Raw genomic sequence first — 21,939 nt, forward strand, 5'->3', positions numbered from 1 at the left:
CGGACCCCGCGGAGGCCGGCCTCGGAGGCAGGTGTTGGAGCCCTCTTCATCCCATCAGCCGTCTCCAAGCCTTGTCCCGTCCCGCTGCCCCGACGCCGGCCGGTTAGCTGCCCTGCTGGGCGCCGGCTTCCCCAGAGTCTCAAAGCTTTGAGTTTACATCCCGGAGGAAGCTCGAGCGGGTTCACAGGTTGGAGAAGCGCGGCCCGCCATGAGAGTATTTGCCCAATGTCCTAAAGCCAGTTAGGGGCCGAAGCCTAGCCCCCTGCCTGCTGATCGCTGCTCTGTCCCTGGCTCCACACCAGACACGGTTCTCCACTGACCATACAAACCTTTCGCTCAACTTGACCATGATCCTATTTCAGGAACTGTGAAGAAGGGATTCCTGAGACCCCAGGTCCCCAGGGCTCCAAGAAGTAAAGTTTCCGTGAGGGCGGGGGCCCTGGTGACCCTGGAGGGCCCCAGTTCCTGAGACGGGGACTCTGTTGGACAAGAGTGACAAAGCGGAGCTACCCTAGGGCTGCCGTACTTGGAGTCACAGAGGTCATTCAGTTCATGCAAAGAGCAGGCTCCTGCAGGAGCGTTCTCTAGTTGGGCAGGCAGGGAGCTCAGTCACTTTTGAAAAAGTACCTTCTGTCCTTGGACAACTATGTTTTGGTCCTTCAGGCTGGGATCTCGGAAAGGAAGCCTGCTTTGGTTTCCTCTTGCTGTTGTAACAAACTCCGGCAAATTTAGTGGTTTAAAACAACTGCTTGCAGTTCTGCGGGTTAGAAGTGTGAGCCGTGTCCCTGGGCTAAAATCAGCGGGCTGCATTCCCCAGTGGAGCCTCTGGGGCAGAACCTGCTTCCAGGCTCCCATGGGTGCTGGCCCAGTTCAGTTCCATCAGGTGGGAGCACCCAGGTCCCGAGTACTTGCTGGTTGTCGGCACCCTGCTCTTGAATCCCCCTGACTGCCTGCATTCCTTCTCCTGCTTTCCATGAGTTCTAGTAGCTTCTCCCTGGTCCTTGTATGTGGGCCGGACACCTCAGCCAGCACTGGCATGCTGAGTGCCCCCCACCTCCGCCATGGCTTCAAATCTCTCTGACCTCCCCTTCTGCCACATCTTTCCTCCTTCCTTCTGGTTGGAGGAAGGGCTCCTGGGATTAGATGGGCCCACCCAGATCATCCAGGATAACCCCCTCTCTTCAAGTAACTTCAGTCCCATCTGTACAATCCATTTTGCCATGTAACCCATTCACAGGTCCCTAGCATTCGGCTAGGGGGGTCTTTGGGGGCCATTCTGCCTACCCCAGGGACGGACTGAGCCTCGACCCGAGATCAGGCTAGCCCCTTCCCAGTCCTTTGGGCCCTGATATCCCAGGAGACCACTGAGCTGAGTCTGGGCATCCGGGCAGAGCCTCCCCATTTCCCTGGAGTCTCACTTTTGAGCCCACACAGTGGGCAGGGCTTGGGTCGGGCCAGCTGCCATCCTTTACCACCGGCCTCTCCATTTGCCACCTCGTTTTCTCTCATTGTCCTCCAGCAGGCCGCCAACCGGGCCATCCATTAGCGCAGGTCTTCTGGGGTCCCAGGCCGCAGACCAAAGAGAATGGCCAGAGTGAGAACAGGAGGCTACAGGCTGAGGCAGGGCCCTGCCCTGTCTCCAAGGGCCAGGAAGCCTTGGGCCTATCAACAGCCCCCACATCTGCCGAATATCCTGGAATCCAGAGCCAGCAGAGGTCTCCAGAGTGACGGAGGAGAAGGGTCCCCTTCCCCTCCCTCCACTCTCCACGTAGGCCTGCTCTGGGCCCTGTTCATGACCCCCTGTGGATCCTGGCCCACCCTTACCCATGATGTATCCCCAGGGCTCAGCCTTGCTTTTTTCTGAAGCCGGGCCCTCCCGACAACAAAACAGGGCTGCAGTTCCAAAGCTTCTGCAAGTGGTCCACTCAGGAGTTGCAGCTAGCTGTAGGAAGCACAAGCAAGAGGATCGCCTAGAATCCTGGCCAGAAGGGGCCAAGAGCCCACCCAGACAGGGTGGCACCGTGCACCACCTCCGTCGGAGCCCCCAGAGCCTGCTAAACATGCAGGTGCCCGGGCCCCACCCCGGACTTCCAGAATCTTTTGAGAGGAGGGATTGAGCACGGGCATGTCCAGGAAGCTCCTCAAATCATTCTGATACAGTTAAAACTTGAGCCTGACCTTCTCTCTCCCATTTTACAGAGGAGAAAACTGAAGCCCAGACTCTCCCAAGGACACAGAGCAAACTACAGCCAAGACTAACGTTTATCCAATAATTAAAGTCAGGCAATATGAATCTTGGTAACCCCAAACGCATAAGTCCTAAAAACATTTTACTTTCCTGGCACCTCTGAGGCAAATAAAATAACATACACCTACCCTGCAGTGTCTGGTAAAAGTTCAGAAAATGCCCCCACTCAAACGTGAGTCTCAACACATCCCTAAAATCAGGAAACAAATCCCACTAATCACAGCTCTCCCTCGTATGGCTTGCTTGTTTGTTTTCCACAGAGAGACACATAATTAAAGCAAGCAGAACAAAGAGAACAAGAATTGATTGCATCGATGCCAATTCTCCCAACACATTAGCAGCCTCCTGCAAGGCTCCTGGAGCTGCCTTGTCTCCCTCCGATTCCCTCCCTCTGGGGCTGCTCGCCTGGAAATGGGCTGGGCACAGCCAGCGTTCATGAAGTTTAGAAAGACAGGATGGCCAAGCTTACTCATGCTCTTCATTCCCAAGCCTCATCCTGCTTCTCAACCCAGCCATCTTCTGCCCCGGAGGCTCTGCTCATCCTTCAGCCCCCCAGATCAAGACTTTGTCCCATTTATGCTTTACCTTCTACTGCATCTGACACCTCAGGAAGTCCTAGCGCTTCTTGCGGCACATTTTCTTGAATTCACCTCTTCCTCCGTTCCCTCCGGCAATGGGAACAATGTTCCCATTGTTCAGAGCCCCGAGCCAGATTGTTGGAACACGCGCTCAGCAGGCCTCCTTGCCTTGGCCTCTATGACTTGCTGTACGCCCCACAGGAGAAGCTACCGGGCTTTCTCCCTAAGACACCCATTTTTTTTTTTATGAATTTCTTTTTTTTTTTTATTCTTATGTTAATCCCCATACATTACATCATTAGTTTTAGATGTAGTGTTCCATGATTCATTGTTTGTGCATAACACCCAGTGCTCCATGCAGAATGTGCCCTCCTCAATACCCACCACCAGGCTAACCCATCCTCCCACCCCCCTCCCCTCTAGAACCCTCAGTTTGTTTTTCAGAGTCCATCGTAAGACACCCATTTTATAATGTTGCTGTCCTACTGAAGAACAGAGTGCTTACCAATCCCATGTAATCCCTCCACGTAGGATTCAGGTTCACCTCCTCACCCACACTTGGCTCTCCTGGTTCACCCATGGCCCCAGACAATAAGGCATACTCTTCATGTCCCCTCACACGGTATTTATAAGCTCTTTATAAACCAGCAATTGGGGGCGCCTGGGTGGCTCAGTCGTTAAGCGCCTGCCTTCGGCTCAGGGTCCTGGGATCGAGCCCCGCATCGGGCTCCCTGCTCAGCGGGAAGCCTGCTTCTCCCTCTCCCACTCCCCCTGCTTGTGTTCCCTCTCTCGCTGTGTCTCTCTCTGTCAAATAAATAAATAAAATCTTTAAAAAAAAATAAAATAAAATAAACCAGCAATTATTCCAACCTGCTAATTTTACATCCTCCACAGAAATAAGAGAGCATAAGAAAGACAGAAACTTCTCAATAAACTCTTGCTGCATGTCCCATCTTGGCTAAGGGTTTTTTGTGGCATCGTCAAAGAGTGCTGCTTTCTGAGATCTTCTTGTTCTCAGTCTAATAATTTGCTTATTTAGCTCAAGTCTGGAATCCTAACAAAGGGCTTTTGGCATTTCCCGAGAGTGTAAGTGGAGCTTATGGTAAAGTGTTAACTTTTATTGGACGTTCATCATGCTATAAAACCAAACCTTCCAGCTGGGGACAAACTCAGAAACCAAAATGGCAGCTCAGGATCCCTCCTGGTCTTTCTGACTTTTTCAAATGGTGTCCTTTAAAGTCAACCCATTGTTTGCTTCACTTGGGAATCTGTTATGGGCATTTCTATTAAGCAAGTTAAGCCTGTGTTTATTTACTCATCCATTCGTTCCTGAGACTCAGGATTCCATTAAGCCAATTTCTGTATGTACAAAACATAAATCTGTACTTGTCAAATAATCCTCAAACACCTTACAGAGCTAATAATTTTTCAAATATTTATGAGCTGCACAGCAAAGATTTATGTTAAGCTGCTTGACAAGGAACAATAGAGTGTACAGGTCCAGAGAACATTCTGTTGAAACAAATGTTGTCAAGACATCAATACTTTCATAGCATTTTTCATAACGGACTTTCACACCTGCTCATTTCCCTAATTATCCCGGAGACTTTTACACTCAGAGAGAATGAAGACGGAATTGTGGGTTTGTTTTTTTTTTAAGATCAGTAATTTGAAAAATTAGCTGCTATATAAAGAAAAATACATGCTCAGGCACAGTCGTTGCTAAAAATATAATCTTGAGATAGATGCTCACAGAGAGAGACACTAAGTTGTTATGGCAACTATGATTATAATTACGAAGCTGGAGGGTTTTTCCCGTTCATTACTGTGTTGAGATGTGGTGGTTTAAATGACAGTGTCCTTTGTAATGTCCTCAGTCTCATTACTACATAATTACCCATTTCATATTTAATTTTCAACATGTTTGTTCTTACTCCTAGGCTCTGTAGATTCGGCATCTTCTGATAGAGCCTTATTCTTAGTTCATGGGTCCCCCTGCAACCCAGATCCCTTCTTCACTAGTGCCTCTGCTACTGTGATTTCATTTTCATTTCAACCTGGGGAAACTGGCTTTGGCTTGAGAGATTCCATTTGTAAACATAAAATGCTGTTGTGAAACTGTTAAGAAACCAACCCCATGGACACCTGGGGAGACACCGGACTCAGAATAGCCAGGCGCTGCTCACCAGCCCCAGAGAGACAGCATTTCCTGGTCACCTACTATGTGCAAGACAACTAGCAGATATGACCGCATCTAAGTTTTATGCTGGTTTTTGTCTGTTTGCACCCGGTCCAATCTCCATCCCTCTCAGCCCTCAGCATCCTGGAGGTTGACACTCATGGGCTGAGTATCCCCGCCCTCTGGTTTCTGATGGGCTGTGATCAATGGAAGGTGCCGGCAGGAGAGAGGAGAGAGAGAGGTCTGGGTACTTCGTCCCTTTTCCTACAACCCTTCCCCATCCCTCCCTACTTTGGCCCCAGGGGTCCTGGGGTGGCTGCATCTTTTTTGCTGCCTTGAAGCCCCCCTCCTCAGCTCCAGTTTTTGCAGGCTAGTGGGTGGTGTTAACCTTAAAAAATAAAACTGACAGTTATGTCACCAACCAAAGGTAGGTTCATTCAGGAATAGCAGAGAGTTGCAACCTGGAATCAGCTATGGCAAAAGCACAGGCAAGTCCAGAGAACAAAGGAGAGGAACACTCTTTTATAGAGGAAAGGGGGATGTTGGGAGAGCTGTTACTTTTTTTTTTAAGATTTTATTTATTTATTTGAAAGAGAGAGAGAGAGCACGAGCAGGGGAAGAGGGAGAAGCAGGCTCCCCGCCGAGCAGGGAGCCCGGTGCAGGATCCCAGGGTCCTGGGATCATGACCTGAGCCCGAGGCAGACGCTTAACCAACTGAGCCACCCAGGCGCCCCGGGAGAGCTGTTATAAACAAAATGTCCATTGGGGTTTTGAATTAGGGTGGCTTTTCATTGGCTGATTTGTGGCCATCTCTCATTGGTTGGGCTGTTGCCACAGGAGAAGGAAAAACTTTCTTCCTCCTGCTGGGTAACAAAGTAGTACCCACCTGGCAAGGTCTGTCTCTTCCTTTTGGATTTGCAGTTGAGGACAAGTGGTGGGGCGTGAGTGCTCCCCCGGTCGGCCCCCAACTCCATTTTAGGGAGGACTCCCTTTACTAATATTCACAGCAGTAATGACTTCCTGCAGGCTTACACCTGATGTCACTAGTCTCTGGTGCCTCGGTATCCCATTTTTGTCTCCTCAATCCCGCCCGTGCATCCAGGCTTCATTCAAGTCACTTCATCTATGTGTGCCTCTGTTCCTGCTGGGTCCCTGACTGACACAATCCTCCCCAGGCCTCGTGAGGGGAGAATGACTCTCCTCCATCCTGCAGCAGAGGGAACCAGAAATAGTCCAATCATTTGCTGATAGTCACCCCCTTAACAAGTGATTGATTCGGGAATTTAAGCTCCAACTGTCCAGCTGCAAAATCTCTGCCTCCAGTATGCCCTTCACAATCTCAGGGCCAAGGAAATCCTGGCCCACCACATGGTCCAAGAAGCACTCAGCCGAGTGTGGAGTAAGAGTGTAGCACAAGCCCCAGGTGCTGGTCATGAGGGGCTCTAGTGGGGGTGGCTTTCACCCAGCAAATCTCTAGCCCTTCCTTCCAATGGGATTGCTTAAGATCTAGGTTCCTCAAATTCAGAAATTCTGGAGCTGCTCCTGTGGTCACTTAATGCATGAAGAGAAGGAGAGCAATCTTTTCATTTGCATGAAGAGAAGCTCAATGCAAAAGGCCAAGAAGCTAAGCCTAGGAAGAAACTGCCCTGTCCCCCAGCCCACCACTACCTTGTTCATGGGGCTGCCACACTCTGGCCCAGAATCAGAAGAAAGGGTTTAGAAAGCCTGAAGCTCAGGCCTTTCCCTGTCTCTCCCCCCTGTCAGGGTGCAGGACTGTCTAAAACACCAGTGCCAAATGCAGTTGGTCCACAAACTCGGGGAGGCCCTAGGGATGGAAAAGTCAACCTATACTTACCTGTAGCCCGTTCTCAGGCAACCAAACCCCAAACCAGGAGTCTCACTGCAGTTTCTGTAGGAGAACATCCCCTCATCTCCCCACATCACCGAGCTTGATGGCATAGAGACTAAAAATATAATAAGAAAGTAATGTGAATTTAGCAAGTTAAAAAATTTAATAAATTCCTAGAAAAAATAAAAAATGCCAAAGTTGACACAAGAGAGAACCCAAACAAGAGAGAACCCAAAGTTAAAATGGGAGTCAACTAGTCTTTATAAAGTAGTTCCAGTGGGTTTACAAATGAATTTGCCAAATTTTTTAAAAAGCCCAAATTCCCATCTTACGAAAGTTTTATTCTGGGAAACAAAAAAAGTGAAAGCTGCTTAAATCGTTTTATGTGGCTAATGTAATCTTGATTCTAAAAATCAGAGAGTGGCAACATAAGACTATAATGGGCTCATTTCATTATGAACATAATGAACAAAAAATCCTTAAGTCAAATATTAGCTAATTGAATCCAGTAGTTTATTTTTATATATGGTACAAGGAAGACAGTCTTGTTTTAGGAACACAAGGATAGTTCAACAGAAGAAAAAAAAAATCTATGTAATTCATCACATCAACAGACTAAAAGACAAAAATTATATGATTATATGAATCAATGAATTGTCAATGAAGTATCTGAATCAGAAAAGCATTTCTTAAAATTCAACACCCATTTAGGGAAGAAACCCTTAGCAAACTACAAATAAAAGGGAAGTTTCTTATCTTGATAAAGGCTATATACCAAAAATCCACAGCAAACATGATAAGTAATGGAGTCAAGTTAGATGCATTCTCTTTAAGCCTGGATTCAAGGCCAGATGTCCACCATCATTGTAATTACTTCCTATGGTTCTAGAAGCTGTAGGCAATGCTACAGGGAAAGAAAAGGACAGAAAGTGTGTACATTTAAGAAGGAAAGAGAAAAAAATCTTTATTATTAGAGATTAATAATCTTATCATTTCTCCAGGAAAGACCATTAGAATCATCAGACAAAATAAAACATAGTTTTGCAAGATAGAATAATAAAAGATAAATTTTTTTAAAATCAGTAACATTTCTCTACACCAATAATAACAAACCAGAAAATATAATACAAGATAAGATAAATTCACAATATTAGCTAATCAAAGCTGGAATTATTTTGGAATTTGTCTAACCAAAAATACAGGAGCTCTGCAAGGAGGCAGTCTTAAAATTTAATAAAGTACATGGAAAATGTCCTGAGCAAATGGCAAGATACTCCATACTCTTTCATGGCCTACTTAGCATCTATAAAGATTCAATTCTCCCCCCCCCCCCCACACACACACAGCACCACACACACAAATTAATCTAGAAATAAAATAATTATAAGTAAGTTATATGCAAGAAAATATCCATTTGGATTTTTTTGAGAAATTTAATAAGCTTATTTTAAAATATATATGGAAGAAAGGAGTCCTAAAATAGCTAAAATAGCCTACATTTACCTGACTAGATATTAGGACACCTTACAAAGCCACAGTTCAAAAAAAGGAAAAGAGAAAAAAGGAATAGAATTCATGGTATGAGCACAAAACAAGACACAGACTCAGGTAGCAAAAGGGAGAGCTTAGGTACAGAGTTATGTGTAGTACATCGAGAACAATGCGCAACATGAGAACATTTTTATGAATCCAGGTGGAATCCTCACCATAAGGCCTTGGGAGATCCCGCTCTCTGTGGCAGAAAACTAAGTGTGGATCCTGGTCTAACACCGCTCGCAAAGGTGAACACCAAATGGATGAATGAACTAAATGTGAAAAGTGAGACCACAAAGATAATGGAAATATCTTTGGGACCTAGAGATGGGACAAACTTCTTAAATAAAACCTCAAAAGTACAAACCACCAGGAGAAAATAAGAACAGGAATAATTGGTGAACTTGCTTATATTGAGAAACACAATTTTTTTTTTTAAGATTTTATTTATTTGACAGAGAGACACAGCGAGAGAGGGAACACAAGCAGGGGGAGCGGGAGAGGGAGAAGCAGGCTTCCCGCCGAGCAGGGAGCCCGATGCGGGGCTCGATCCCAGGACCCTGGGATCATGACCTGAGCCGAAAGCTGACACCCAACGACTGAGCCACCCAGGTGCCCCGAGAAACACAATTTTTGTTCCACAAAGGACACGAATGGGCGGGCAGCCAACACATTGGGAGGTGACCCAGCAACGTCTCAATCGGACCCAAAAATCATATCCATGATACATAAGGAAGGAAAAAAGGAAAAGCCCTAATAGCAAAACAGCAAAGAATATGAACAGGCTACCGACAGAAAACTCAAAAGGCTAATGATATATAAAGAGATGCATAGTCCTTAGTAATCAGGGAAATTCAAATTTAAATGAGGAGGTATCCACTGGCAACCATCAGCTGGACAGAAATGAGAAAGCTGGGTCATGTCAAGTGTTGGTGACAAGGTGGGGGTCACAGGAACCCTCAAGCACTGAGCAGGGCACGGAGACAGGTGACATCAATCTGACAGGCAGACTAGACTCATATGCCCTGATGCATTCCAAATGCACACACGGCCACCAAGCTTGAATGCCCATTATTTGTTTAAGAGAAAATGACGAACCCAATGGAAAAGAGAAATTTAGCTGAGAAGCAGTTTTTTCCTGCTAAAATGCTTGTATCAAAAGAGGATAGTACATTAACTCAGGATGCACACCACAGAAACAATTTCTATGTTGCCATTGGAAAACAGAAGACGGATTTTTTTTTTTCCTTTTCCACTGAATTAAATAAACCAATCAATTTTATGGCACTACCTTCTAGAGTCAGCCCAAATTAATTACTTGGGAATGTGGAGTGACCTCTTTATTCTTCCTTACCTTTCTCGTTACTTCTAAGGAGTAATGGCTGTCGGCACAGGTAAGCAAATGCAGTATATGAAGATCATTTGTAATACGCCCTTTTGCCATCCGGGGACTAAATTATATAAATAGCCCCATACGGTGAGAAAAATAGATCCTGCCCTCAAGCTACAATTACCTGATTAAGATCATAACACTGAGCATAAACCAAAAGCAGAGGCATAGTGGTTTTTAAAATTCAGCTTAATTATATCTACCCTTAGGGGCACAATCAGGAAACACATTTTTTTAGAAGTGTTGGCATCTTTCCTTCACACCTGGGCTTTGCTGCCGACTCCCTTCGAGTCATAAATCATGCGCTGAAACGCAGCTTCGGAGGGTCTCAGGCATAAAAGATGGGGAGCTCTTGGGAGCAGCAAACACTCCCTTTCCTTTCACCCCCTTTTCTCCCCCCCACCCCATGCTAAGGAAGCTAAATTGTCACATCCAGTTATGAAGTTTATACTAAGAATCCATTTCTAGGGGCGCCTGGGTGGCTCAGTCATCAAGCGTCTGCCTTCGGCTCAGGTCATGATCCCAGGATCCTGGGATCAAGACTCACATCAGGCTCCCCGCTCAGTGGGAAGCCTGCTTCTCCTTCACCCACTCCCCCTGCTTGTGTTCCCTCTCTCACTGTGTCTCTGTCAAATAAATAAATCTTAAAAAAAAAAAAAAGAATCCATTTCTATTTCTAAGAAGGTTAGCTTTCAAGGCTGAAAATCCAATGCTCTGTGTATCAAACCAAAGTTGGCAGCCACCGGAACAACCTGGATCAAATCCTTAAATCTTTTTTTAAACCCAAGCTTCCACAGTCCAATGGATAAAACAGAAAGTATGCTTGTTCTTGTTTCCATTCTTCATCCCGGAGGTGGGAGTGAGGCGTGTTAGATATTGAAGTGTTTACATTGTATATTTTAATATATAAAGAGCCTGCAAACGTAATTTCCCAACCAGCAGTGGTCCATCTGGGGCAGTGCAGCCCAGAGCAGAGGCAGGTCACCCCCCTCAAGTCAGACCAACGTGGGTGTAGGACCTCTCATCCTGACCCAACCTTTCACTAGCTGTCAGCCCGGGGCAGGGACGGACTGCACCATCCTTGCCTCAGTCTGTGCATCTGTGAAGTGGGAGACTCCCATGCTGACCTAGCAGAGAACGGTGGTGAGACGCTAGTAATATAATGTACATGGTTGCTTAGCATAAAGCTGGCCACATGGTATGTGGCTGTTACTTGTCTTCTTGCCCTTTTGGAGCGAGTCTCATGCTCATTACTGCTTAATGGAGGAAGGAGACCTCCACATCATGCCCATCATTCTCTCTTCATCACCCCCTCTTGTGCACACTGTTCCACTACCTGGCTGCTCCCTGGCCCTTCCTTTCCTGGCAAACTCCTGCTCACACTCTGAGGTCCCACTGCTGGGGAAGCCCTCCCCGCTGCAGTGCGGGGAGGTCCTCTCTCCCTGCCGACCCTCCCTCCCCGCCCCACCGGGCTCCCACGGCGTCCTGCACGTGGTCCCCACAGCCCTCAGGACAGTGTGTATGGGCGCAGCCCTGATTTCCTCACCACTCAGTGATCTCCTCCAAGGGAGAAAACATTGGAAAGCAGTTGGCATCTCTCCTGCATGCAGAAGGTGCTCAGCAAATGCTGGCTGGATGGCTGCATGAAAAGAACTTGAGGGCAGGGTCCAGAGCCTCATTTTTCTGTGTGTCCCCTCCAGGGTCTATCCCAGCGGCTGGCTAACAGTATGTGCTCAACGAACGGTCGTGCATTGAAACTTCCAAAGAGTCCACATCAACTGCGTCCACGGGGCCCCTCCAGGCCTTCTGCCGCAGCCGGAAGATCTGGAACACCCTCCTATCCTATCCCATCCCACCACCTGTATCATTGCCCACCCCAGGGAAGGGTGCACGACGTGAGGAGGGAGACCCCACTCCTCCCCCGAGCCCAGGGCACAGTCTCTCCTTCTCCCAGGGGGGGCGCCCCCCTGCCGGGGACAAGAGGGTCCTCGCAAGGTGCAGAGAACATTCCCCAGTTGGCACGGCCACTTAAATTTTACAACAGATCTTGTTCTCAAAGGAAGAAAGCTGGAGCCAAACCAATTAATTTTTTAAACACCCCAAAGGTCCAAATTAAACACGGTTTGCCAGGCAAAGCTACAGCCTGACAAAAATAGGAGACCTTCTGGGACGTTCTCAGCCTCTGACGTGGGTCCGCCTGGTCAGGACCTGCGCCTGCCCTGTCGAGCTTCGTGCGTTTACTCCGCTCCAGCTAGTCGGGTGCTAAACTCCCTCTGCGGAGAAAAAAAAGGCTGATGAGGTGAAGTAAAAACAGCAAAACAACAATTAAAGCCAATATGCAGTATTTTCTTTTTCAAACGAAGCCTTCCCCGGTCTTAGTTAAATCCCTCCAAATAATACTTTCGAAACAAATACTACCCCTTCCATCCTTTAAGACTCGGTTTTTTGTTTGTTTGGTTGTTTTTTTTTAAAGTAATCTCTACACCCAACGTGGGGCTGGAACTCACAACCCCAAGATCAGGAGTCGCGTGTTCTGCCGACTGAGGCAGCCAGGCGCCCCATTCAGGGCTCAGGTTAAATGTCCCTTCCTCAGAGAGCCCCTTCTGGACAATTCTGTTTCTAGGATTCACCCTTCTCCCCTCATTTCCTGGCTCTGCATCCTGTTCGTTTACTTCATGGCCCCTGCCACGCTTGGTCGCTCATTCTCTCCTGATCACTCTGATGCTTGAGGAGCTAAGAGACAGGCGGGTTCAGTGGCTAAGACAGTGGGCCCTGGGGCAATGCCTGAGTTCAGATGCTGGCTCACTTACCAGCTGTGTCCTGGAGCAGGTCCCTCAGCGCTCTGTGCCTCAGTGTCCCCTTCTGGAAAATGGGGACAATAACAGTCCCCACCTCACAGACTGGTGGGACGTGGTAAATGAGTTAATGTGTGTCAAGTGCTGAAAACAGAGCCTGGGAAGGATTCAATTATATTATCACCGCCCCCACTATTAACTTCGTATGTCTTCTTCCCTGCGGCAGGGCCACACTGAGCACAATTTCTGGTGTGGGGTCAAGGTTGGACAGGCTCTCCCTGACTCTGCCCTTAACCTGTGTTTCCAAATTCACCCCTGCCTCGTTATTCGTGAAGCCCTTCTCTGGCCAAACTGAGTGTCTCTTCCGCATTCACACATCGGGCTCCCCCACTCGCCCCCACCAGCACTGTCCCCTCCGCCACCACCTGTCCCATCCTTGCTTCCTGTTCTGTCACCCCTCCCCCATTCCCCTACCTCGCCCGCCCACTGGGGCACCAACCACTGCCCCGCTCCTCCTTCCTCGTGGAGACACCGCCCCGCTGGCCCTGGGAAGCCAGAGTCCCTGAGAGCGCGTCCAGTGACCATGCTCAGGGCCTGGCAGCCGTGCAGGGAAGTGACCCTAAGACCAGGACAGAGCAGGGCTTTGCAGCTCTCCTCTGAGGTGCTTGCATTCAAATGCCCCGTGCTGCCCTCAGCGAGGCCACTTCTAATGGGCGCGCGCAGTGACTCGTCCTTCCAACAGAGGCAAAGAGGGAACAGGACAAAATGATGAGGGACACAGCAGCCTGATTTCCGGAAGGTGTGACCTGGATGCTGAAGCCATGGTCCCAGAGACAGCAGTCTAAAGAGAGGGCACTGGACCCGAGTCACTGGTTCTAGGGACACCACTCTCTCTGCCTTAATCTTTCAGAGCCTTGGTCGCCCCATCTGCAAACCAGGGGGGTTGGCAGGTGACCTTGGGGGCTCCCTGACCTTCTGATGCACCATGACTGCACCCCTGAAGCTTTCAGTCCAGGATAGAAAATGCCAATGACCCAGAAGTGGCTCGACTCACCACATGGGGCGCCAGACCTCCTTGTGGCCCCGGGGCCCAACCCGCTTCACGCTTGCCTTGCCCATCACGTTCCTGGCTCCTCCTTCTTCCCACCCAGCCACCCCCTTCTCTGGTTCTGTGTACCCCATGTCAGGTCACCCAGTCAGCAGAGTCATAGACCCTCCCGCCAGTGACTTCTCTCATTTCACTGCCTCCCTGCCTGCCCCCCCGCAAACCCACCCCACTGCATCCTGCGTCCTGCTCTGAGGCTCCTCGCCCTGAAAGTCTGCCTTCTCCGCCTCTGTCAGTGCACAAGTCAAACCCTTTGGTGCTTCCCTGCTGTCTGGAAGATGATGTCCAGACCCCTGGTCTGCATGCACAGGCCAAGCCTCACCTCCCCACGCTCTCCGCCCCCCTCCCCCCCAGTGATGGCCGGGTAGGAAACGAAGTCACAGCGTCCCCATGGCTCCCTCACACTCCTGCTCGCCCACACCCCGCTGTAGGAAGCCTCCCCTGCGCTCCTCCACCTGCTCCCATTCCGGATTCCCTTGTCTCTGAACTTCATTCCAGAAGTCTCCTTAGAAACGTGTGAGAAAGGGAGGCACGGGCAGACCACGGGCTAACCTCATCATTTCACCTTATCGAGCCTCAGCCTCCTCATCTATAAAATGGGATACGAATGCTGACCAAGCTCAGAAAAGAGATGGAATCAAAGATGCTTCACAAATGGGGAACCCCTCACAAAGGTCAGGCTGATGCTAAGCCAAGGCTGGCTTCTCCTCCTGCCCATGGGAGCCTCCCCACTCCAGTAGATGTGGCCCATCTTCAGACAGCCACGAGATCTTGAGGGGTCTGCTGGACTGCCGCTCCCCAAATATCCCTGCTATCAATCATGTCAGCCCTACTCAGCTGTCTCTGAGCCTCCGGCCATGTGTGTACAATATCCGAATAAATTTTAAATTAAATCCAGAAGCCATAACGCTTCATAAAACTCACACTGCAAATTCCCTGCCATGGAATGCCAAACCAAAATAATAATAATAAATAGTACATTTTTCCCCATGGGTGCTGAATTTTCCCAAACTTGGCTCCATAAGACCTGGGGACCTTCCAAAGATAAGTAATCTGTGCAGGAAACCTCTCATGTTTCCTCGGGATTCATGTTGTTCCCATGCATTTTCTAGAAGGGGAGAGAGAAGCAGGGTCGCGAGCCACCATGGGCCAGAATGATGGAAAGCAAGCCCTACACAGTGCCGGAGGAAAGCTTAGGGAGGATGCCTGCACTGCTTCCTCCCCCCATGACCAGCCCCCGTCTTCTTCTACCCCGGAAATTTCCAACTACCCACCAGCTGCTTGATGGATGTCTGCTACACATCTGGAGCTCACCTCGAGGATTTATGAGTTTCTGCCCCTAAGAGTTCAGCACAATGAACTTCATGCTGAGACACACCTGTGAGAAGCGTCAGAAGGGGCTGAGTGTGCATGTGTGTGTGTTCTAAAGAGCTGCGTTTCCAGAGGGCTCCCATCAGCATGGAGTGTTTACGAGAGGCTGCCGTGGATGGTGGGGATACCTGTTCCAGCTGCCAAAATGATTTGCTAATGTAATTAACATTCGGGCTGAAACTGAAGAAGGTGGTTCAAATCACAGTGACTATTTTTAGAGGCCTCCTAATGGAAAACTCTTTCCCTTTCAAACCACACAGCTTTCTGTAATTAGGAGAGACTATTCTTCAAGCCAGATCTTTTTTCTCCAATGTCTGTGCTTTATACGATGTTATCGTGAAAATGCATCTACTTGGAACGTAAAATGTGCAGAGCAGGCAGCATTGCTGGGGTGAGCTGAGCAGGGCACCTCACCACCCCCATGCAGCAGGGGGAGGACAGTGTCACTACCCCAGGTTCCCTGCTGCCACTCTGCAGAGGATCACGGCAGGGGACGCAGAGCAGTCCCGGTGTACTTTTTCTCTTAGGAACCAGTTAAGAGTCCCTGACAGCATTGGCCTACCCGGAGAGTAATTTTTAAATGTTTCTTCCACTGTTCCCATCCTAGAATCACAGATCCCCTCCCCTAGGTTCATTCGTGCATTCTGAAACAGTCTGTGAATGTCTGCTGGGTGTCAAGAGAGGGACTCGACCCCGAGGGCCTGGGATGCGTGGATGTGCACGAGAGACCTCACCGCGGCCCCCCGGGAGCTTATATTCCAGAGAGAGGGAGGTGTTAGGAAATAAACCAAAGCATCAACAAAACATACAGCTTTGGATACTGTAAAAGGAAACAAAGAAGAAAGAGAGGAAATGAGAGAGGAAGGCAGGGAGGGGCAAGGAATGGAGGAGGGAGGCAGGGAGACAGGGAATAGGGGGGCGGGGGTTGAGGGGGGCAGGGAGCTGTGAGCAGAGAGAAGGGGAGTCCTCTTTGAGGAAACATTGGGCGGGGAAGCCCTCTCTGAGGAAGTCTCAAGGGCCACCTGGCCCGTCTTCCTAAGGTGCTAGGGACAGCCCCACAGGGGTCAGGCGACCAAGGAGAGTCTTCCAGAGCATCTGGAGTTGGCCGAATCTCTCCACATGCTCAAAGTTGACAGTTTAAACAGCTGTGAAATTACTGACTGCAGCGAGGTGCCCAGGAACTTCCCGCCGTGATGGAAGTGTTCCATATCCTGATTTGGGTGCTGGTTATACATTCGCTGAAACTCAGCACACTGCACACTTATTTTACTATGTGTAAATTTCACCATCCTTACATTATGCCTTAACTTCCTTTCAATGAAAGACTGGTTCTTTAAGAGCAGTTTCAGGCTCACGGTAGGATTTAGAGGAAGGTACAGAGAATCCCATATACCCCCCGCCCCTCCACACGCACACAGCCTTCCCCACTATCAACAATCCCAGCAGAGCCGAACGTTCCTTACAGTCGATGAATCTCCGCCAACATCGACGCGTCCTTCTCACCCGCAGTCTGTAGTTCACCTTCGGGTTCACCCCTGGTACCGTACATTCTAAGGGGCTTGGACAAACGTATAAATGACTCATCTCCCTCGTTACAGTGTACAGAGTATACAACCTTAATTTTGTTTAAAAAAAAAAGGATTTAAAACAGTGAACCCAGGGTGCCTGGGTGGCTCAGTTGTTAAGCGTCTGCCTTCGGCTCAGGTCATGATCCCAGGGTCCTCAGATCGAGCCCCGCATCGGGCTCCCTGCTCAGCAGGGAGTCTGCTTCTCTCTCTCCCTCTGCCCCCCCCCCAATAAATAAATAAATAAATAAATAAATAAATAAATATTTTTTTAAAAAAGAAGCCCTCACCAGAGAGCAGGATCCATGCATTGCCTACATCACAAGACACTTGCATTTCAACTATTTTGAGATTCCACGTCCAGGAAAGGCTTCCAGGGAATGTCCCACTGACCCACGTCCCACCTGTGACAGGTCTTTTGGGCCTGCGGGTATGACTTGCCCCTGGCAAGGTCCCTCCACCTCCCAAATTCTGCCTCTGTAAATTCAGACTGCAGTCCACACCAGGCTTAACTCTTTTCTAAGAACCTCTTTTGCCAAAGTACGAATCTGGGTTGAATAAAGTAATTAACAGGTGCCCTGCCCAGAAAGCAGCTATATAATTTATGTTCTGCACAGTCACATGTAACAAATCAGAGCCTGTGTGCCTGCCATTTGTTAACCTTCCCCGGCCCATCATTTAGTTCTAAATGCCTTTGTCCAGGGCTGCTTGTATCCAGTGATGTTTACTTGGTGGGCTAGTCGATGACCCTGGAATATTTCTCTTTCCATTGCATATCGCTGCATCTCTGTTGACACATCCCCACGTGCAGAGGTTGGTAGTCACTGCTCAAAGTCTAAAGCATGACTCAAATGGAAAGCCAGTAAAAGCTCCCTCAGGAACAGCTTTCAACAAGTCATTCTGATTTCATTTAAAATAAGCCAAGAAGGCGAGGGATGAGTGAATAACTACATCCATGCTTCTCTCCTGTCATGTTCTTGAACAATGGAGGGGAGGATTCGGAGCTTCCTCAATGTCCAGGGGCGGTCCCACGCAGGATAGCCGTGCAGAGGTCGGTAGGCAGGACCACCGCGGGCCCACTCTGCAGCCAGACCTGGCACGCCGGGGCGAGCCTCTGATAGCCACACGCCCCCTGAGCCCAGCCCCACCGTATGGGCCAACCTGCGCCCCTGGGCCCTGCACGCCTGCCTCATTCCTGATGCAGCCCTCTCCTCAGCTGCATCGCACTAGGGTCTTGCTCTAAGGTCAGAGTCCTGGGCCAGGGCCTCCCCCGGGACACCTGGCTGGGCTCTTTTACTCCTGCCCCCTCTATGCGTCCGTGGCCTTGGGTGTGGGTCCTTCTTCAAGGGAGTGACCAAGACCATGTGCCCTCCCCCAGTAGAGGCCTTCCGATGCCATCTCAACATGAATCAAGCCTGAAGCCAGACTGTAATGGGTAGAAGACAGAGGTGGCAACAGCCCCTTGGCCAACCGCCCCTCATCTCTGACTCACCGCGGACGCTGCTGTAGCGAAGTACCACCAGCCGGTGGTTTCAAAGAACACGAAACTGTCCTCTCGGCGTCCCGGGGGCCAGAAGTCCAAACTCAAGGTGTCAGCAGAGCTGCTCCCTCCAGAGGCTTGAGCAGGGGATCCCTTCGGCCTCTACCAGCTTCTGCGGCCCCACGTGTGGCCCCATCGCTCCAGTGTCTGCCGCCACTTCTATGCAGCCACCTTCCCTCTGGCTGTCCCTTTCTGCTGTCACGTGGCATTCTCCCTGTGTGTCCGGGTCTCTGTCCGGATCTCGTGCTTCCTATAAGAACAGAAGCAGCCCTGAGCTAAGGCCGGCCCTAATGACCTCATCTTAACGTGATTAAATCTACAAAGACCCTATTTCCAAATAAGGCCACGTTCATAGATACTGGAGGTTAGGGCTTCAATATGTCTTTTTTGTGGGGACACAATTCAGCCCAGAATGCACCTGAATTATGTTTCTCTTGATATATCACTAAGTCATTCGCAAACATTTATTGAATGTCTATTAAGTTCCAGGCCCCGTGCTAAGTGTAGGGACCCCTGGCCTCAAAGCCTCACGGGCCAGGGGACAAGTGAGCAGCAAACTGCGACATAGGGCAGAGCTGGGACCCTCAGGGGCACAGCAGCCCCTCTCCCTGGTGGGGCTCCGCTCCTGGTCTTTGAGCAATCAGGTACTTCTCCGAGGGGAGGGGATAGTGACAGAGCTGAGGACTGCAGCTGAGTACCAGCTACCCCGGCAGTGAGGCCCAGGGCAGGGGTAGTTCCAAGAGCCCAGAAAAGAGAAGCGTAGAGGCTTTAGGAACCGGGAGGGTCAGCGCCGCTGAAACAGAGAGGTGGCCAGAAGCGTGCGGAGTGAGCCCAGAGGTCGCATGAGGCACTGCCAGGTCACTGTGAAGGCCAAGGCATTCCAGGGCGCCCCTGGGCACCATTGTTGCCCACCCTCTGTGAGCCAGCTGCTGGGCCCGCATCCACACCTGTGCCCACAGCAGCCCTGCCGGGGGGGGCCGGGGGGGCTTCTCATGTCCACCGCACGGTTGAGGAAACAAGCCCATCTCCCCAGATCATGTGAGGGGCAGCTAAGGCTGGACTCTGGGACCCTGCTCCAAAGCCCAGGCCACAGCCCCCATCTGCAGACTGGCCCTCCGGAGACCGTCCTTAAGGGGGAAAGAGAGAGGAGGCTGATGGCCACGGGTAGTTTGTTTTCATTTTTAGCAACCTCTGGGGCACTTGCCTTGGGGCTCACCCCTTGAGGGAGACCTTCCCGGGCTCAGGAGCATGACCTCAAACACACCCACCCCCCATCCAGCCCAGGGGTGAAGGGCAATGAACTCATTTTGTGCTGGACCCTTGTAAACAATCCGCTCTTGCCATTTGACTCTCGTGACTTACCATTTAAAAAAAAAAAAAAAAGACACAAACATTCCCAATCCAGTTGACCATCGAGTTATTTTTGTCTCTCTGAAGCCATCTCACAGGTTCAATTGTTTTGTTGCTGTTTCATTTGCCAACTGGCTCTGCAGGTCTTGAAGGAAGTACCAGAGCTGGTCCCTCACCTCCCTGGGTAGGGTGCCCCACAGCCGACGGGGCTAGCCCGCTGGGGGAGCTCCCCCGTCCGGAACTCCTGCTATGCTGGGGGACCACCTACTGACGGAGAAGCCTCCAGGCTCTGCTCTGGGGAGGTGGGAGCTCTCGATCTGCACAATTCTCCCCTGGCTGTTGGGCTCTCAGCCTTGATTTGATTAATATGGATAGACTTTGGAAGCTGCATTCTTGGAAGAACCTGGATTGGTTGTGTGCGTACATAAAATAAAGGATGTGCTGTGGGTGTTTGTAGCTGAGCATGACTGATAGCTATGCTTGTTCAGATAGGAGCTATCAAACCCTGGCTGTTTTAACTTGTTCACGGATATGCCAAAGAAGCTGTCTTATCTAAGTGCGGATCTCAGGAGAATCTAAAAGAAAATCCTGTACTCCAAGTAGCATCAGGTGAATGGCAAGGCTAGAATGCACCTTCCCCGCTCTTTATTCTCTTTTTAATAATTGTTGGGCTAGCACTGGCGTGGTCAAAGAGCACCAGGATTCTCACATCACGAACGTGCTTATGCGTGTAGATGGGGATGCACACACGTCCAAATGAACACAGCTATGTATTCACCACCTTGAGCCCACAGAAGGAATTAAAGGCGGCTAACAAAGCTACACATAATAGAATAATAAGTGAGAAAAGCAGGGCAAGTGAATTAGAAAATGAGGAATAAAAATTGAGGAAGGAGAAGGAGAGGGGAGACGCGAGTGTCTGTAAGGACAGGAAAGAAGGGGAAAACTGGGGGAGGAGGAGGGAGAGAAGGGGAAGTGGTGAACAAAGCCTCTGTTTCCATGGTGACCAGCAGCTCCAGGGCCATGGAGACAAGGCTCTGATGCTCTGCTCTGGAAGATGCTGGGGACCAGTGGTCTAACCGCATGCAGTGGGCCTCCTTCCAGTCATCGGTCCAGCCCAGAAAGCAGCAGCTTCCTGCACCCCGGAGGCTGGGAGCTGCCCTCGGCCCCAGCTGCACCTGCTGGCCCCAGGGTGACCACCGCAAACTCCCTCCCTTGGGGACCTGGGTTCCACCCAAGGGAGGGGCAGTCGTGTTGGCTGGTGGCTCATCCTGTGGATGGAGCATGTAAGCTCAGAGGGATTCTAAGCCACTTTGTGGACTGAAAAGCCGGGAAAGTGAGTATGGTCAAACTGAAGGTCAACGCAGCTCTTGCCAAGGTCGGCCGTGGACTCCCTGAGGCCAAACATGACTTGTCCTCTTCTTCCTCGATCTCTCAGCAACGTTGGACACTGTGGACTGTGGCTTGCTTCCCAAATACTCCCCCATCTTGGATCCTGAATGCCTGACTTCCGTGGCTGTCCTCCCGCCCCCCTGACCAGGCGGGCTCTGACTCCTCATCCTTTGCCAAGACCTCAGACAGTCCCTCCTCTCTCAGCTGCATCGCACTAGGGTCTTACTCTAACGTCAGAGTCGTGGGCCAGGGCCTCCCCTGGGACACGTGGCTGGGCTCTTGGGGAAGGTGAACCCTTGTTCTTAGTTCTCCTGCGCCTCTCTCCGGGAGCGCTCCTTCTTTCCTGTGGGTTTAAACACCACACATGTAGATGGATCCCAGGTAGTCCCCAGGCCCCAGCAGCTCCCCAGACTCCAGGTCGATATGTCCACAGCCTCCTGGACGTCTCCACTTAGACATTGCGTCAACATCCCAGATGGACATCCAAAGTGAATTCTTGATTGGCTCCCCCAAACTTGTTTTCTCCTCTCAGTAGATGACACCATCCTATTCCCAGATGGTGACTTAAACCTGGTACTCAGCTTGATTTCCACACCCCCGGCAACAGCCGCCATCAGCACGCCATGGCTGTCCATTCAACTTCCAGAATGAACCATGAGTCCCTTTCCTCCTCTTATTCTCTAAACTCCCCCACTCCTGGCCACCACTGTCTCCAGCCTGAGTTTGCTCAATGGCCTCCTCACCAGTCCAGATGTCCACTCTTGATCCCCCCAGTTTGCTCTGCATGGAATCAGTTTACAAGAATTGGAGCGAGTCGTCCCCCTGCTTTAAACCCTTTCAAGGACCCGCATCACATTAAGAATCCAGGGCTAACTCCTTTCTCAGGCATTTGAGACTGGACCTGTCCATTCAACTTCCAAAATGAACCATGAGTCCCTTTCCTCCTCTTATTCTCTAAACTCCCCCACTCCCGGCCACCCTGGCCATCCCTCCCTCCAACCAGCTTCTTGTATTTTCTCCAAAATGTGGGGTCTTTCTTGCCTC

General features: G+C 50.1%; 1 protein-coding gene across 1 annotated transcript in view; it reads right to left on the reverse strand.

Annotated features, from left to right (window-relative positions):
• CPXM2 (carboxypeptidase X, M14 family member 2) overlaps nt 1-21,354 on the reverse strand; it is a 159,081-nt gene extending 137,727 nt beyond the window's left edge. Inside the window, exon 1 of the mRNA XM_044916228.1 lies at nt 21,260-21,354. Within this exon, the coding sequence (XP_044772163.1) occupies nt 21,260-21,354 (95 nt within the window). The remainder of the gene's footprint in view (nt 1-21,259) is intronic.
• Nucleotides 21,355-21,939: the final 585 nt, after the last annotated feature.

This window comes from Neomonachus schauinslandi, chromosome 6 (genome assembly GCF_002201575.2).
Source record: "Neomonachus schauinslandi chromosome 6, ASM220157v2, whole genome shotgun sequence".
In the NCBI taxonomy this organism is placed as follows: domain Eukaryota; kingdom Metazoa; phylum Chordata; class Mammalia; order Carnivora; family Phocidae; genus Neomonachus; species Neomonachus schauinslandi.